We start from the raw sequence: 15,326 nt of genomic DNA, 5'->3' as shown, positions 1-15,326 counted from the left end.
TTTCCAACTATACTACAGGTGCCTAAGGGCAAGGACTGTGTTTTGCAATCAGGATTTCCAGCCAGGGTCCAGCCTAGGGCCCGACAGTGACGTAAATGTTCGACTTAAGCCCCCTGCAGAGACGTTGATCCCGGAGGGCAAGCTCCCAGCACTTCCCTAATGTCACTAATGTCACTGGGACCAGGGGTGAGCTAGAGTGTCACTCCTTTTACAACGGGGGTCTTGGCAGAGTTCTGACTCAACACTCTGAGTTCCAGCTACACTTTTACAGCTCTGAACTTGAAGTTACGGAGGAAGATGGGCTGTGCGGGTATTCTGACCCGGAAGAGCCAGCCAGCCAGCCATGTGCCTGTTTTGTCAGTCAAGCAAACAGGAGTCTCTCCTCTGCTCATCCTGAATTCACTTTCTGAGGGTGCCTTCTCGCCCAGCAGGTGCCACCACTCATTTGCAATAGACAGAAACAGCAAATTGCTCCACACCCCGGGAGCTCCGCCAGCTTTCCCGCCCGCGGGGCGTGGTCCTGGGAGGAGAGCCGCCTCCCGGGTGCTCCAACGCGGGCTCGTCTGGCAAGCCCGGCCGTTGACTCTTCTCTTGCCTAACTGCTGTAGCGAGTGGAGGCCTGGCGATCTGGGCTCTCCGCTGTGAGCATGCAGTTCTCACAGAAGGAAGGAAAGAGAGTGGTCGGAAAGGAGTAGACGCCCCAGCTGTCTTTTTATGAAGACAGATTTTTAACTCCCCCTCTGCTACTTTATCCATCAGAAGAGAAACTGGGACCGGGTGTGGTGGCCCACGCCTTGAATCCTAACACTCTGGAGACAGAGGTAGGCAAACCTCTGAGGTCGAGTCTAGCCTGGTCTACAAAGCAAATTCCAGAACAGCCAAGGCTACACGGAGAAACCCAGAAGCCAAAGGGGGGGGAGGGCTTCTATAGATGTACCTGTGGATTGCTACTTCCAGTTCTAGTTTGCTACTGACTTATTCAAACAAACAAACACAAGTCTTGAGCCCAAATTAGCCTATTTCCTGTCCCTATGCCTAAGGAATTCAGGGTTAAAAGAAAAACAAAGAATCCCTGGAGTTTTATATTAGGAATGTTTCTAGATTATTCTTGAAGCCACACACAGTTGCGAATTGGCTCCCTCAACATACCCCTAAAGACAGTGCTCATGGGTGTATTTCTGCTGCCTGTACAGCGTTCCATGGCAGTTTACAATGGGATGAGCGGTGTGTATTGTTTGTCTTCACCGACCACGCTCATCAAAGTAAATAACTCTGGCTTCCTCCACGGACCCACAGTTGACCTGAGATTTATCCCTCCTGGTCTAGGAAGTGGCCTGTTTGTACCCCCAAAGAGAAAACGCGGCCCTTTCTAAGGATAACGTTTGAAAATGAGACACAAATTGCGACATGTCAGGCACCTCCAATGAGCCTTTTTAAAAAGGCGAGAGGGGCTCCTGAATGATAGCAATTACTGTACTGTACATCTGCTTTACACCGGACTCTACTGGGTGCTGGGATGGCATGATGACCCCAAGGAGAGGTTCCTGACCACTCACAGTATGATGAGAAGGCCACAAATAAAGGTGTAATTACAGATTGATGTCAGAGCCAGGAAAACAACTCCTGGGATTTGAGAATTGGAGGTGGGGTTAGGGGAGTGTCTCTAAGCAGAGGATGATGATGGAATGTGAAAACAGAAGGTTCAAAACAGAGCGCGCGCGCGCGCGCGCGCACACACACACACACACACACACACACACACCACTCCCTAGTACAACTCCCTTATTTATAGACAAGAAAACTGAGGCTCAGAAGACCTAAAAGATTTGTCCAAGGTCAGGGCTAATTAAGGAAACTAGCCAACTGCAACACCCAATCCCTTCCTGCTAATAGCCATGTGTTTATTTATAGCTCAGTTATAGATTATCCAAATTCATTTGGCCAATAAAACGCAGAATATTGAGTTCAAAACCACTTCCCCTAAGACCACAGCATAAATAACGGCGGTGTCTTAATACCAACGATACCTTTTCATTAAATACGGAGTTCTCATCCTATCAAAATTCAAGCGCTTGGTTCAGTATAAAGAGAAGGTCAGGTCGTAACCCTGTCTAAAATATCCTGGCAGCGCTCACTGTGCAGGGCTAATTTGGGTGTGAGCTGTGTGTCCCGGCTGACTTCACACCCCAGCTAGGGTTTCAGACCTACACGTGGCTTTGGAGCGATACCCTGGGGATGAGCTGCTGCGGGCTTGGCGGTGCTCTCCACTGTGTGCGTGAGCTGCATGAAGAATCCCTTTGAGAAGCCCAGGAGTTTCCTCTGGCAATTTTGCAAGGAGGGCGGGGGTGGAGTGGTGGGAAGACGCTGTGACCGGAGATTACCTCTGAGGCTGGACCGCAGTGGAGAGGGCGTGTGAGTCTGTCTTTTTTACTCCAGACTCTGCAAGTATAGTAATTGTAATCGAGTATATTCCGACACTGTGCATGCAATATACATATTTATTTTTTTCAACATGATTCTTAAACGAGACTAAAATCCCAACAGAACAAAGGTGTGTCTTGGCAGAGGTCAATATTTATCCCCGATAAGAAACCTGTGGGTCCCCAGGTTGAAAATATGGACTTCATGATGTCTTTGCCCGGGATTAGGAAAGTTGGTTGCGTTGGAAGGAGGGAGGATCGCCGCACTTGCTGCTCGCACTCCGAGATCGCGAGCCTGCGGGGTAAGTGTGCGCTTTCTGGCAGGCGCGCCCCCACGTCCTCACACACCCCATTAGCGCGAATCGGCAAGGGTGGGACCGCGGAGGGGCGGAGCCTTCGGAGCCCCGACCCCACCTCTCCGCCCCTCCCTCCGCCCCGCCCGCGCTCGCCCCCCGCCCGTTCCCGGGGCTCCCGGCCCGCCCCCTCCCCGCCGCGCGCAAACGAACCTCGCGACACCGCGCTCGGCGGTGGCGGTGGAGGCGACGGGCCGGGCGAGGGAGCAGGTTAGCCCGAGCCGCCCTACTCTGCAGTTGTCTCGGAAGCGCAGGCTGAGCCCTGAGCCCTGCGCCCGGGAAACACTGGCCGGCCAGCGGCTCCCGGGACGGGCTCCTCCAGGCGCTCGCAGGCATGCAGCCCGGGAGCAGGCGGCGCGCCCCGGGCAGCTACTGAGTCCGCGGAGCTGCGGAGACCAGCTCCAGCCGGGCCCCTCCCACCTCGCCCAGGGACCCACGAGCGACCGCCCTACACCTAGTCTTCGCGCGCAGCCCCGCCAGCGCCACCCCCCGCGGGCTGGAGGGGCTCATGCAGCCGCCAAGGTAAGCGCGGACAGCGGGGCAAGGGGTCTTGACGTTCCCAAGGCGCCGCCGACACTTGAGGTGGCCACAGCGCTGATCTGCGGTTCCCCCAACCCAGTGTTTCATCTCACACATTTGGGGCTTTGCCTGGGATGAATCGCCTTCGCTCTTGGCAGCAGGAAAGTTTTGTGGTTTGGTGTTTGTTCTTTTTTTCCTCTAAAATGCTGTCCTGCGGGCAGCAGGCGCTGCGCGTGGCTGGGCAGACCCGGCGCACGTCCCACCCACTGTGAACCGGCCTGGAGCTCCCTCTTGCGCGGTCACCTCTTCCTGAGGCAAGAGCCCCTTCTTGCCTGCAGAGCTCTGGACAGGTCTAGCCACCCCGCTGACCCAAGGTAAAGTCCGATTGGCTGGCTTCACCCAGGCCAGAGAGGCAGAGGCTGGAAACGAGCGCGCCTCCCCGGGGTGTGGGGGTGGGGGAACATTGGCCGTGTACACCGTCCAGGTTCAAGTGTGAGTGACCCCTGGGATTGTCTGGTGTGCGAGACTTAGAGTGGGTTCTAAAGGGAGAGAATCCGGAAAGGTTCGACACCTCCAGGACTCAGCGCCTGACTTGCGCCTTGGCTCATTCCTGAGTATGAACTAGGAAAGAGGGGCAGGTGTATGGGGGGGGGGGGGGACCAGTGCAAATGTGAAAGACTCTCGGGTGCAACTCTGGATTGCATCTTACTGAAGTAATTGCATTAGATTTGCTCGGAGGGAGAGTCAATTTCCCCCAGACTGGGATTTTAATGGGAGCCTGTGCGCTGTTATTATGTGGTGTGGTTTCGGAAGGCGTTGGATTGTATTTATTTTATAAATTGGGTGTCCTGAGGCGGATGGAGTAGGGAGAATATCGCCATCTAGCGGAAATGGTGAGCTCTGCCGTCCTCTCAAGCCTCAAAGTTGGGCGTCCTCAAAATTAGACGCCTGTACGAGGTGGAGAGATGGGAACTAGTCATGTCCAGAAAGACTAGTTCTCAAGTGTCCCAGTCATCCTGCCGTGCTGGAGCACCCCGATGCCCGGAGCTTAGCTCCAGGGACCGAATGGCGAGTTGTATTAGTGGCAAGAAGTCCTCAAGGACTCCGGGTACCCTTCTTTGTGTAGTTTTAGGATCTTCCAGCAAAAACAAGGCAAACGGTCACCTGCTGTCTTTCTGGCCCAGGGATCTGGTACGTCTGTGCTGTCATCTTACTGCTCCCCAATGTACCTATATCTATACAGGTGATCTGTGAAATTAATGTTAAGCCATGACCCTTAGGAAAGAGATTAGGCGTTTAAGTGTGCTCTTAGGGGTAACTGAAGAACTGGCGGAGAGCGTCACATCTTCTGCACTGGAAGGAGACAGTTTATCCCCAATGGTCTCTTTTTCTCCCCACACAAGGGGAAAGAATTCCTGCTGTTCTGGCACTGCAGCATCATGACAAGCCAGCCTGCTTCACTGAAATGCTGGACTGCTCGGTGGCATGCAGATGGACAAAGGCTCTGGGTGGGGCACCCACCCATCCAGGCAGGCTGCGCATTCTGTATGGCTGGTTTGTGCTGCCACCTTCCAGGCCAGCCGATCCTAGCAGGGAATGAGATCTCTGTATGAAGGGCACTCTGACTCCTTGGAGAGCCTTTCGGCTTTCTGCCTGGGATGAAGTGCGTCTCCCACCTCCGGACTCCTCTGAGGCTGGGGGCTGCAGTGGTAGTGGGGGGGGGGAGGGGACAGCCTCCTTTTTCTTTCTTCTTTCCTTGTAAGTCTTATATATCCCAAACTAGTCTTGACTTCTCTATGTAGCCAGAAATGACCTTGAATTTGTGATTATCCTACCTTTCTCATCTGAATGCTGTCACCTGATACAGGCACTCTTGGGAATCGAACCCAAGGCTTTGTGCATGCTAGGCAAGCACTCTACCAGCTGAGCCACATCCCCAACTCCAACCTCCTTTTCTCATCCCCCCAATCCCTACCCCTTATTTCCTTCCCTGGTGAAGACTGGGGCTTTCACTCCTAATACACACGAAGTGTGTGGCTGCTCTGTCCGGCATACCCCTACCGTTCTATCTTGGTTCTGTCTCCCCACTCACACAATCTGTTTAATAATCATGACAAAAGGGGCCTTCAACTAGCGTGGTGTCTTCTTAAAGGGGGGGCGTGTCTGACTTGCGTTGCTGCCTGCCCGGGATGTGGATGACAGAGAAGAAAGGCATGGAAGGAGCCTGTTTAGTATGACCCCTGAGTCTGCTTCTCCGCAGCTTTCTGTAGCCCAAGTTCAGAATTAAAAGAATAGATGCTCCCCACCTCTGACTCCACGACAGGGAGAGATCCAGCCATCCTGGCCATGATGCTCACTGCTCCCAGGAAGCAGGCTGGCATGTTCACAGTTGCTGGCATTTTCACTTCCTGGAAAAGGATTCCAAAGAGGTCAAAGGGAATGGCTATAGGCCTGATTCTCAACCTGTGGGTCGCCAACCGTGGTCCTTTCCCGGGGGTCGCAGATCAGAAATCCTGTAGATCAGATATTTATATTATGATTCATAACAGTAGCAAAATTACAGTTATGAAGTAGTAACAAAATTTTATGACTGGGGGGGGGTCACCACCACATGAGGAACTGTGCCAAAAGGTCGCCCATTAGAAAGGCTGAGAACCACTGCTCTAGAGAGCTCTTTCCTGCTACAGCCTTGCTAACGGAATTAGGTTCAAAACCATATATGGCTGCAAAATTTGGTCAAACTTTAAAGTTTGCAGGGTAGACAATGAAGCAGGGATGCCCCCTGAATCCTTCAGAAGTAGGTACCCAGTGTGGGGGAAGGGGAAGTGGTCTACCCACGGGGAACAGCAAAACCAAAGGAGGAATATCAGACTAATTGGAATATGTTAACTCTATGAAATAAATGAGGTGAAACCCCTCTAAATGCACTTGTTCAAATTACCTTTGTCTGCTTCTGTTTCTCCTGGGGTCCTTGAGGACAAGGGCTTTGCGGTTCAAACTATCATTGTTTTGGTCATTCAGCAACCTTAACTGAGGTTAACCTGATGAAGGCAGTCTCTGGTTTTCCCATCTGTCTGGTTTCCAGCCCGAATGACAGACTCCTCTCTCTTTAACCAACAGCCCGATTCCGTCCTCCCTTCTCTTAGCCATGAATGGAGATGACTTGAAAAGCGAAGGACCGCTTTACCAAGCATCACGCAACATCAGGCAGGCGTCAGTGTCCTTGGCGACAAATACACATTCTTAAGGAAGACGTCTAGTTTCTTGTGTCCTTTGACACAGACATGCTGCACACGGTTTAAGCAAGGGTCAGAGGCAGGAAGCCTCATGAGGTGTAAACCTTCATAATTCGAAGGACGAGAAGACGCAGTTTTGAAATCTTGGCAGAAATCGACTATGTAAATGCCGAAGTCTTTTATTTAAGACGTTTTAAAGGCTCTGCTCATTGACGAGCCTACAGTGGCATGCCCTCTGAGTGAAGAATGGAGGTGTAGCAAGCACAGTTTACGGAGAGGGTTAATGGCAGAGCTCCCCATTGGAGTTACTTTGAGTTTTTCAATTGTCTGTTTAAAGCAGTGCTGCCCAGAGGTAGAATTTTCACAAATCAAAATACTACACTAGCCAGAGTGTGAAAAATCAGAGGGGAAAAGAAAATCTCTGAAAATAAAAGATTTTACTAGCACAAAGCCAATCCCTCTAGAGTCTGTGCCGTCCGAGGGCCAAAGCAGAGATCACACAGCGGAGAGATGCTCTTAAATGTGTTGTCTTCTGTTTCACTAGGGCGCTTTAATAGGTGCCACGTTTGTTCACCTTCCAGGACGCTCAGATCTCAAGTTCCTTGCAGGAGCTTGCCCTGCCCGACAGCAACAGTTCATCCTGTTACCTGATAGTGCTTTCTGCCCTTATCTGTGTACACAGAGCTGATCTGCCAGAGTCCTCCCTGCCAGTTTCTGTACTATTACATTCCTCTTCGTGTGACTGTCTGCTGGGGGACAGATGCAGACAAGTTTCGCTTGTCCGTAGGCATGTTGAAGAATCTTTTCCTCGATGCCTGGTTAGGTGGGAACACGCGAACACACCAAGACTGACTCGTGGCCACCTTGTAGATGTTTAACCCCTCACGGGCACCGTCAGCTGCCCTCCAGGTAGTCTATCACAGGACTCATTTTCCTGTTAGATTTATGCATGGTACTCACAAAGCTCTGTATGTGGCCTGTGCTCCTCCCTCCTGAAGGTCCTGTTTATAAACCTTGAGGTCGCGCTGGGCTGTCAGTTTGCTAACACAGGTTGCGTTCTCGAAGTTTCGCTCAGTCTGCCGAAGTTTGATAGCCCACTCGGTCTTGCTGGCTGAGTTTTCCCTGGCAGGGATACCCATCTCATCTGTTCAAATGCTGGCTCTTGAGCTGCTGGGCAACAACTGCGCAATCTTGCCGACTTTAGAATTTAATTCCCAGTATGCATTTTTTGCCCTTGATGGTGTCATCCTGAAAAACAGATTGCTTTTACAAAAACATAACAGGGGACACTTGAAACCCCATGAGGATTTTTTTTCCCTGGTCATCAGAAGAGCACACAAAAGTGCATAGCTCATGGACAGAGCCACACAAATTACAGGGTTCCTTTAAAATAATTGGTACGTTGAAGAGAATAATAATATTTGAACATCTGGGTGGGTAATGTGCTTTTATTCTCGTTTAAGTAAATACCTCTGATGGGAGACAGTATCGTATAAATAATCAATAGAGCTTTAAAGCAATTAAAACTGCTTCACCCACACCTCTCCTGAGATTCATGGTGACATCTCCTGCAGGTCCATCCCTGCTAGGCACGGCAGGTCATTTTTGCCCTAGCACGTAAGATTCCTGAGAGTTTGGCTTCCTTTGTCACACATCGGTCATTGCTATTCGGCCTTCAGAATACTGTCTGTTTGAATTGTGTCCCTGAGACTCATGCCTTGGGATTGTCCCCTGATGGGCTTTTAGGACATGGCTGGATCTTAGATGCTCTGGTTCATGATGGATCAACCCATGTGGATTCATACTTCGACGGTGTTGTTGGGGGTGATGGTGGTAATGGGAGTGTCAGGAGGCGAGGCCTGGTTGGAGGAAAATGAGCCAATGGGAGAGCCCTATTGAAGGGCGTACCCTGTCCTTGACCCCTGCTCTCTCTGCTTCCCGCTTCCCATCCACCCTGAGATGAGTAGCTTCCGCCACCAAGAAGAATGGCCTCACCCTAGGCCTAGAAGCCACAGACAAGGATTCTGGTCTACCACCTCTGAAACTGTCCACCAGAGTCATTAAGGAAGAGGCCTCCCCCTGGTGGTTATCATAGTGATGCCAAACTGATTGCTTAGGACCAGGTGACAGGGAAAGCTAGTGGTGACCCTTAGAAGCCGAGGCAGGAAGATCATGAGTTCAAGGCAGCCTGGGCTATATGTAGGAAGCTCAAGGCCTGCTTATGGGTTTGACGTTGCTTTCATTTTTCTCTGCTGGGAGTATTTTGAGAAAAGAGCTCCCAAACTGCAGGGATCTGACTTCTTTAGGACATGGCTGCCATTGGCAGCGTCTACTGACTCTGGGCCTGGTTAAGGAGCGGATGCTCCCTCCCCCTACTCCACCCCATCCCAAGAGCCTGAGTTAAGAGTACACAAGAGGAAGCAAAACTCGAGGCAAGCAGGTATCCTATACCACTCAACACACACATACGCACACGCTCACACACACTGTTCAAGACAGAAGACACCTGGCTTACAGTCCGAGGTGCCTCCAAATGGTCTGTAAGCTGAAGAGGTTGGAGAGAATTGATGCAGCAGCTGGACCAACTTAACCATTTTTTTTGTGTAAATTTTCACTGTGTTCTTGATCACGGTTAAACCGAGAAAAGGGCACTGTGAATAGTTGGCAGAAAAAAATTAAAAAAAAAAAACCAAAAAACTCTTGCCACCCAAAAGGCAGATGGAGACTTCTACAGTCGAACCTTTTCTACTTCCAAAGTTACTTAGGAGGGGTGGGAGAAGTTGTTGAGGGAAATACTCTTTTTCTAAAATCATTTTTCTATTTGTGTTAGCATCTGTGAAATAGTATTTCTCTAAGCATATTCCCCTTTCTAACGCACGATCCGTCACGAGACATATGGAATGTATTATCGGGCTGACAGGGAAAGATAAACCGTGGGTGAAGATGAGGCACAGCTGTGGCGTGGGGAGAAAAACATTGGACTTGGCATCACAAGGCCTGGGTTTAGCCTCTGCCCTGACATTTGCATTCCTGGGGACCTTGGGCAAGTTGCTCAACTATCCCAAGTCTCAGACGCATTATAAACAGCAACCAGCTATGTCCACTTGCGTGGTTAAGGTAATTCTACAGTTACCTACAGAATTATTGCTTGTAATGAGAGTTCACTAAGTCCTAAAACCCACCCAAAGTCAAGGTAGTCTTGGGGTCCTTACAGGGTGCTGTGGGTTCTCCCCGTCCCCACACATGCAAAGGCCTAACAGAACCTGGCCCATCATAGACATTCTATCATAGCCCAAACAGCGGTCTTCATCCACTATGCGCAACTAATGTTGGCAGCCACTTTTCAACACTTCCTCTGTTCCAGGCGGTCTGTTCTGAGTGGATTATATAACTGAATGAGTTCCCTTCATCCTCGCCTCGGAGGGAGCTGCGAGTACACCCCCATCTTTACCAGGGGAAACGATTGAAGTCTGGTCTTTCTACATGGCATGATCTTAGCCAGGAGTCTGTATTTCTTCTCTCATACAGAGGTTGAAGAAATGTTCACCATCTTAGATTCTGCACTTCCTGTCAACTTGGACACTTTGTCTTCGGCGCTGCCTTCATTATACCATGTTTTGGGTTTGATGAATAACTTGATTGCCTGTTCCTCTTGCCAAATGTCCGTAGTATTTGTGCTTGGCACCGAATGGTTCACTAATAACAGAAAGCGCAGCCATCTGCTTGTGAGGAGAGACACATACTCAACTCACTGTCTTTCCGTACAGTTGCCACATGGTGGATAAATGGTTTCCAGCCAGTTCTATTCCAAAGAACTTACTGGAATTGAGAGAAGTAAAGGCTGTGTAGTCCACTCATCATTACAAGAACTGCATATTTTGTGTGCATAAGTATCCAAAAGCAGTTTCCAATTATTTAAGATGTGCTTAGTTTTACTTTAACTGCATGAGTGTTTGGCTGTGCACCATGTGAATGCCTAGTGCCTTAGATTTCCAAAGACTGTGTCGGATCCCCTGGAACTGGAGTTATGGATGGTGCCGGGAACTGAACCCTGGTCCTGTGCAAAAGAGACTCTTGACTATTGAGTCATCTCTCTAGCCCCGGCTTTTAATTTTATCCCATTGTGTTGGAGGACAGTTTGCAGGAGTCAGGTCTCTCCCACCATGTGGGTCCCGGGGATGGAACTTGGGTTGTCAGACTTGGCAGCAAGCACCTTTACCCGCTGAGCCATCCCATTGGCCTCCAAGGCTGCTTCAAAATGAGAGGAAGTTATTAAATGGCTTCAGGGTATGGTTTCAGGTAGATCATTGCTGGAGAATTTCATGCTGACAGAGAAACATAAAAATGTCACTTCTCAGATAACATTTCCTACTTGCTCAGCAATATTTCCACTTGGGGAATGCAGAAATGTTACAGACGAATCTCTAGAACTGTTCAAAAGTCAGATGGTGCTGGGTAAAGACAATTAGTTACAGAGACAACGTGAGTTTCAACGCATCCCTAGTACAGGGACTGGGGTACTCGAAGACCCATCTGCCATACCCCCAGAGGCAACCAGGCCATAAGTCTTCAGGTGTCAGAGCTGAAGAGACCAGGATTGGACAGGCCATGATTGGACCACACAGCTAGAAGTAGAAGTAGATAGTCCTCATCCCCAGGTAGCTCCTTCTTCACGTTTACTGTGGTATATTCAGAGCAAGAGAAAACTTATACCGAGGCATGGCTAGGAAGCAGCTGGTGCCGTCCCGAGGCATCGTGGCAGCAGTATTCACACTGACCAATCTGTACTTTCTGAGGAAAAAAAAATAATTTTAAAGTAGAAATTGAAGCCTAGGAAAGTGGAAGGACATAACTGTAAAAACTCCTGACATCCCTCATACGTACTATTTTGCGTCTCATTCTGTCTGTATATATGCACATACATATATTGGTTTTGGCTGGTGAGCTCAACTTTCTTCTGCTATGTTGGAGGATTCATAGTACAATTTAAATAGAAATAGAATAGGAAACACCCACCGTGGAGGGAACAGTCAAAGGCTGATAGTTTTGGGCAATATTTGTTTTATAGTAAAAGGGATAGTAAATAGATAGGTGATCGTCTTATATTAAAAAAGAGATAGACAGACAGACAGGCAGACAGACAGACAGATAGATGAATGGATGGATAAGATAGACACAGGAAGAGTCACTTGACAGGACACTGAATATTTTTAACATGGACCTATATTATTTCGTTTTCACTAAATATATTTGGTACTGGATTGAAGGAAACTGAAAGCTCAAGAATTTTTTTTTTCTTCCAGTAAATTCTGTCTTGGAAATCACTTTTGCCTTTTCCTAGCACACTGAATACATCCATGCCAATTTAGAGGGATAGAGTTGGTGAAGTTCCAACAGTACTCCGTGCACACGCCGCAGGCCCACCGAGCTGGTCCGTTAGACCCTGAAGATCCTCTGACTGTTCTAGAAGTGAACCGATAAGCATGAAGGCCGACCCATGGGTCTGCCTGATACAGTCTGTTCAAGAAATGAAATCTGACAGAGGCTGTTCTGGACAACATGAGGCCGATGCCAATGGTGAAAGTCATGGGGAACAGCTGTGCATTTGTAGCCGACGATGTAGTGGTCCTGTTGAAAAGAAGCTACCGGCATCCATCTCGCAAAGCCAGCTCCGTTGTCTCGTGACAGGGGAATGGGCTGCTGAGAACTCCGGAAACACCCCTCTCGGGGTGCTAGTATCCTGTGTTGGGATGCCAGGTTCTCGACTGAGCTGCCTGAGAGAGACCAGGACGGCCTGTTGCTCATCATAGGACATCTCAAGTCTCGATCGGAGTCTTCAGTTCTTAGAGTGAGACAGAAAACCCATGCACAAGCAAAAGGAATTTCTCTCTCGTGAGGAAAACATACTACACATTTAAAGATGTTCAGAAGTGACTGGGATCTGCAAATATGTTTTTTTTCATATTTCATCTTTCACATCTACATGTGGAAGTATCCCGGGTGAGATGATGCCTCAGGTCTCTAAAGAGAGCTGTTGGGATATCAGCATCATATGTTCTTTTAGAAAAAGTAACATTTAAATGGTGGAGGAAAAAAAAAAACTGTTTAAATTACCAAGAAGTCACCCTCATAGTAACGGGAGGCCATCAAAACAAAAATAGCATGCACACAGAGAGAAAAGAGGCTAGAAAGAAGCTAGGAAGATTAAGTGGGCTAAACAATTCAAGGAGCATGTTTCGAGAGTCTCCAAAATCCACAGTGGGGTGTGTGTGTGTGTGTGTGTGTGTGTGTGTGTGTGTGTTTGCTGGATCAAACCCAGAGTTCCACAAACACCAGACAACAACTCTACCACTGAACCCTACTCCCAAGCCCTGAAGAGTGTCTTAGTGCCAACAATGACAGCAAGCTTACAAATGCTTTGGAAGCAAATTAATAGGGCAGAGTCCCCTCCTAACCTGTTATGGCAATGAACACAGAGAGGAAGTTCTATGGCGGCCTATCCTGTCACCTACCACAGAGAGGAAGACTGTCATAATGAAGGATGGCAGAGATGGCCTCTTGGCCAAAATGTACAGTTGTGCTTGTGCTTACGCCTGCGTGCCTCATACACACAGAGGGAGCATGCCTGTGTAGCGGTCCCTTTAATAGTCTCTCTCGTAGAACACTGTTATTACTATTGCTAAGCACACGCCAAAGTATCAATTATCTGGATGAAGTACAACAGAGACCATGAAGCTGGACAATTTAATGGGAGAGAGGTAAACAAATCAAAAGACAAGGAAGAAACCCAGTGATGAATTACATTACCTTCAAAATACCGTCCAAGCAGGTTCCACTCAAAAGGTCATTTATAAGAAGAGTTCAGTGGCTCCAGAGAAGGGGGACGGGAATTGCCAGAGATTAGAATGATCCTCAGAGAAAAGAAACAAAAATAGAAAAAAAAAAAAACAAAAAAACGGTACTTTTCTGGATGAAGAATTAAGAACAGTGGGGAATCCCCCCGGATTGATTGTGCACACAGATTTAGCTGAAATGTATATATTTTATCCGAAGAAAGCAAGGGCAAATGGTTCCAGCCTGCAGAAGAGATGCAGGTCCTGTGGAGATAGCAAACAGTGATTAACTCTTGGGTGAGCTCAAGGCTGAGTAAGGAAAACACAAATGAAGCTTTGCAGGCACGTGCCCGAATTAACGCATTTACAATAACATAATCCAAACGACGACAGGAGAACAGGCTCCGGAGCCCAAGCCATTTAGAGTCAAACAAGGGCATTCTGAGGGTCCTTGCAGGGTGCTTGCTAGTTAAAGGCTGTGCAGGCCTAGATATTCAGAAACTGCCTAACATTTTATCAGAGATGGTCCTGGACGCCAAACCAAAACAGAGTGTTCTTTCCAGGCCATGATCCAGACTTGGACAGTTTATGTCCTTCCACTGCAGAGAAAATATCTCAAGGCTGTAGAAGGCTGAGCAACGTTTAATCACCCTGGAGAACACCTTTCACCAGAGGCTGCCCTGCTTTGTTCCTTGAGGGCTTCAGTGTGGGAAGATAAAGGCAGGGAGGTGATAGGATTAGACTTGAAGGTCATGGGGAACGTGAACAAAGACCGCCTCATCTGCTCCGGGATGGCTAGACCAGACACACACACACACACCCTACACCCCAAGGACAAACTCAGGTCCTCCTGTAGGCAAGGCAAACACTTTGCCATTTTTCTCCCCTGTCCCCTCCCCAGCTTTTTCAAAGCAGGATGAGAGCAGAGAACACTCAAGAAAATTTATCAGATTCATAACTGAGAGGTAATAATGGATTGAGAGGCACTGGCCACACATCCCCATTTGTGAGGTTGGCAAAAATCCCTGAGACCAGTATTGGATCATTGGCTTCATCTATACCCAGTGGTCTGCTTGTCCAAGCGAGAGGAATCCACATGAGGGATGCCATAATTTGTCCTAGCTGGGACAAGTCATAGTGTGGCCAGAAAGAACCAAGGAAGAGCCGGTCGGTGGTGGCGCACGCCTTTAATCCCAGCACTCGGGAGGCAGAGGCAGGCGGATCTCTGTGAGTTCGAGACCAGCCTGGTCTACAAGAGCTAGTTCCAGGACAGGCTCCAAAACCACAGAGAAACCCTGTCTCGAAAAAAAAAAAAAAGAACCAAGGAAGACATGATGAAGACTCCATCAGCCCCTACAAAGCTCACCAGTTAAATTCAACTTCAGTGAAAACCAGATGGCATCCCTGCCAACTGCCTCAGCTCTAGCATGCATTCTCCCCAGGTCATCACCTCAGGCTGTCCTGGAACTCTCTGTGTAGACCAGGCTGGCCTCTGACTTCTGAGCGCGGGGATTCAAACCGCGCACCGCCATGCCCAGCTTGAGTGAGTATTTCTGATCATTCAGCCGGTTTTCTCCTCTGTACAACACGGGTGATCATGAATGAACCTGTCTTAGCTGAAACTGTCTGAAAATGTCAACCAACACAGACAGCATAAGAACAAATCAAGGGGCTGGAGAGACAGCTCGGTGGTTAAGACGGTGTACTGCACTTCCTGAGGACCTGTGTTCAATTCCCACCATACCCACATCAGTTGGCTTATAACTGCCTGTTACTCCAGTCCCAGGGACTCCAACATCTCTGACCTGGGCAGGCACCTATGTTCACATGCATATCCCTCCCCATACGAATGCACATGTGTGCACACAATCAAAAATAAAAATAATTTTTAAAAGGAACAAATCAAAATATTAGCCATGAATTTTAGAAAGCAACCCTCAAGACACCTGAAAATTCACATCATCT

At 48.9% G+C, this 15,326-nt stretch overlaps 1 protein-coding gene across 1 annotated transcript in view; it reads left to right on the top strand.

Annotated features, from left to right (window-relative positions):
• Window positions 1-2,968: 2,968 nt before the first annotated feature.
• The window catches only part of Rgma (repulsive guidance molecule BMP co-receptor a), a 41,355-nt gene continuing 28,997 nt past the window's right edge, over window positions 2,969-15,326 (top strand). Inside the window, exon 1 of the mRNA XM_005357760.2 lies at window positions 2,969-3,295. Coding sequence (XP_005357817.1) covers window positions 3,282-3,295 — 14 coding nt within the window. The 5' untranslated portion in view covers window positions 2,969-3,281. The remainder of the gene's footprint in view (window positions 3,296-15,326) is intronic.

Source organism: Microtus ochrogaster, chromosome 22 (assembly GCF_000317375.1).
Source record: "Microtus ochrogaster isolate Prairie Vole_2 chromosome 22, MicOch1.0, whole genome shotgun sequence".
Lineage (NCBI taxonomy): Eukaryota > Metazoa > Chordata > Mammalia > Rodentia > Cricetidae > Microtus > Microtus ochrogaster.
The sequence above is the reverse complement of the archived record's forward strand: the minus strand, read 5'-3'. Positions and strand labels throughout refer to the sequence as shown.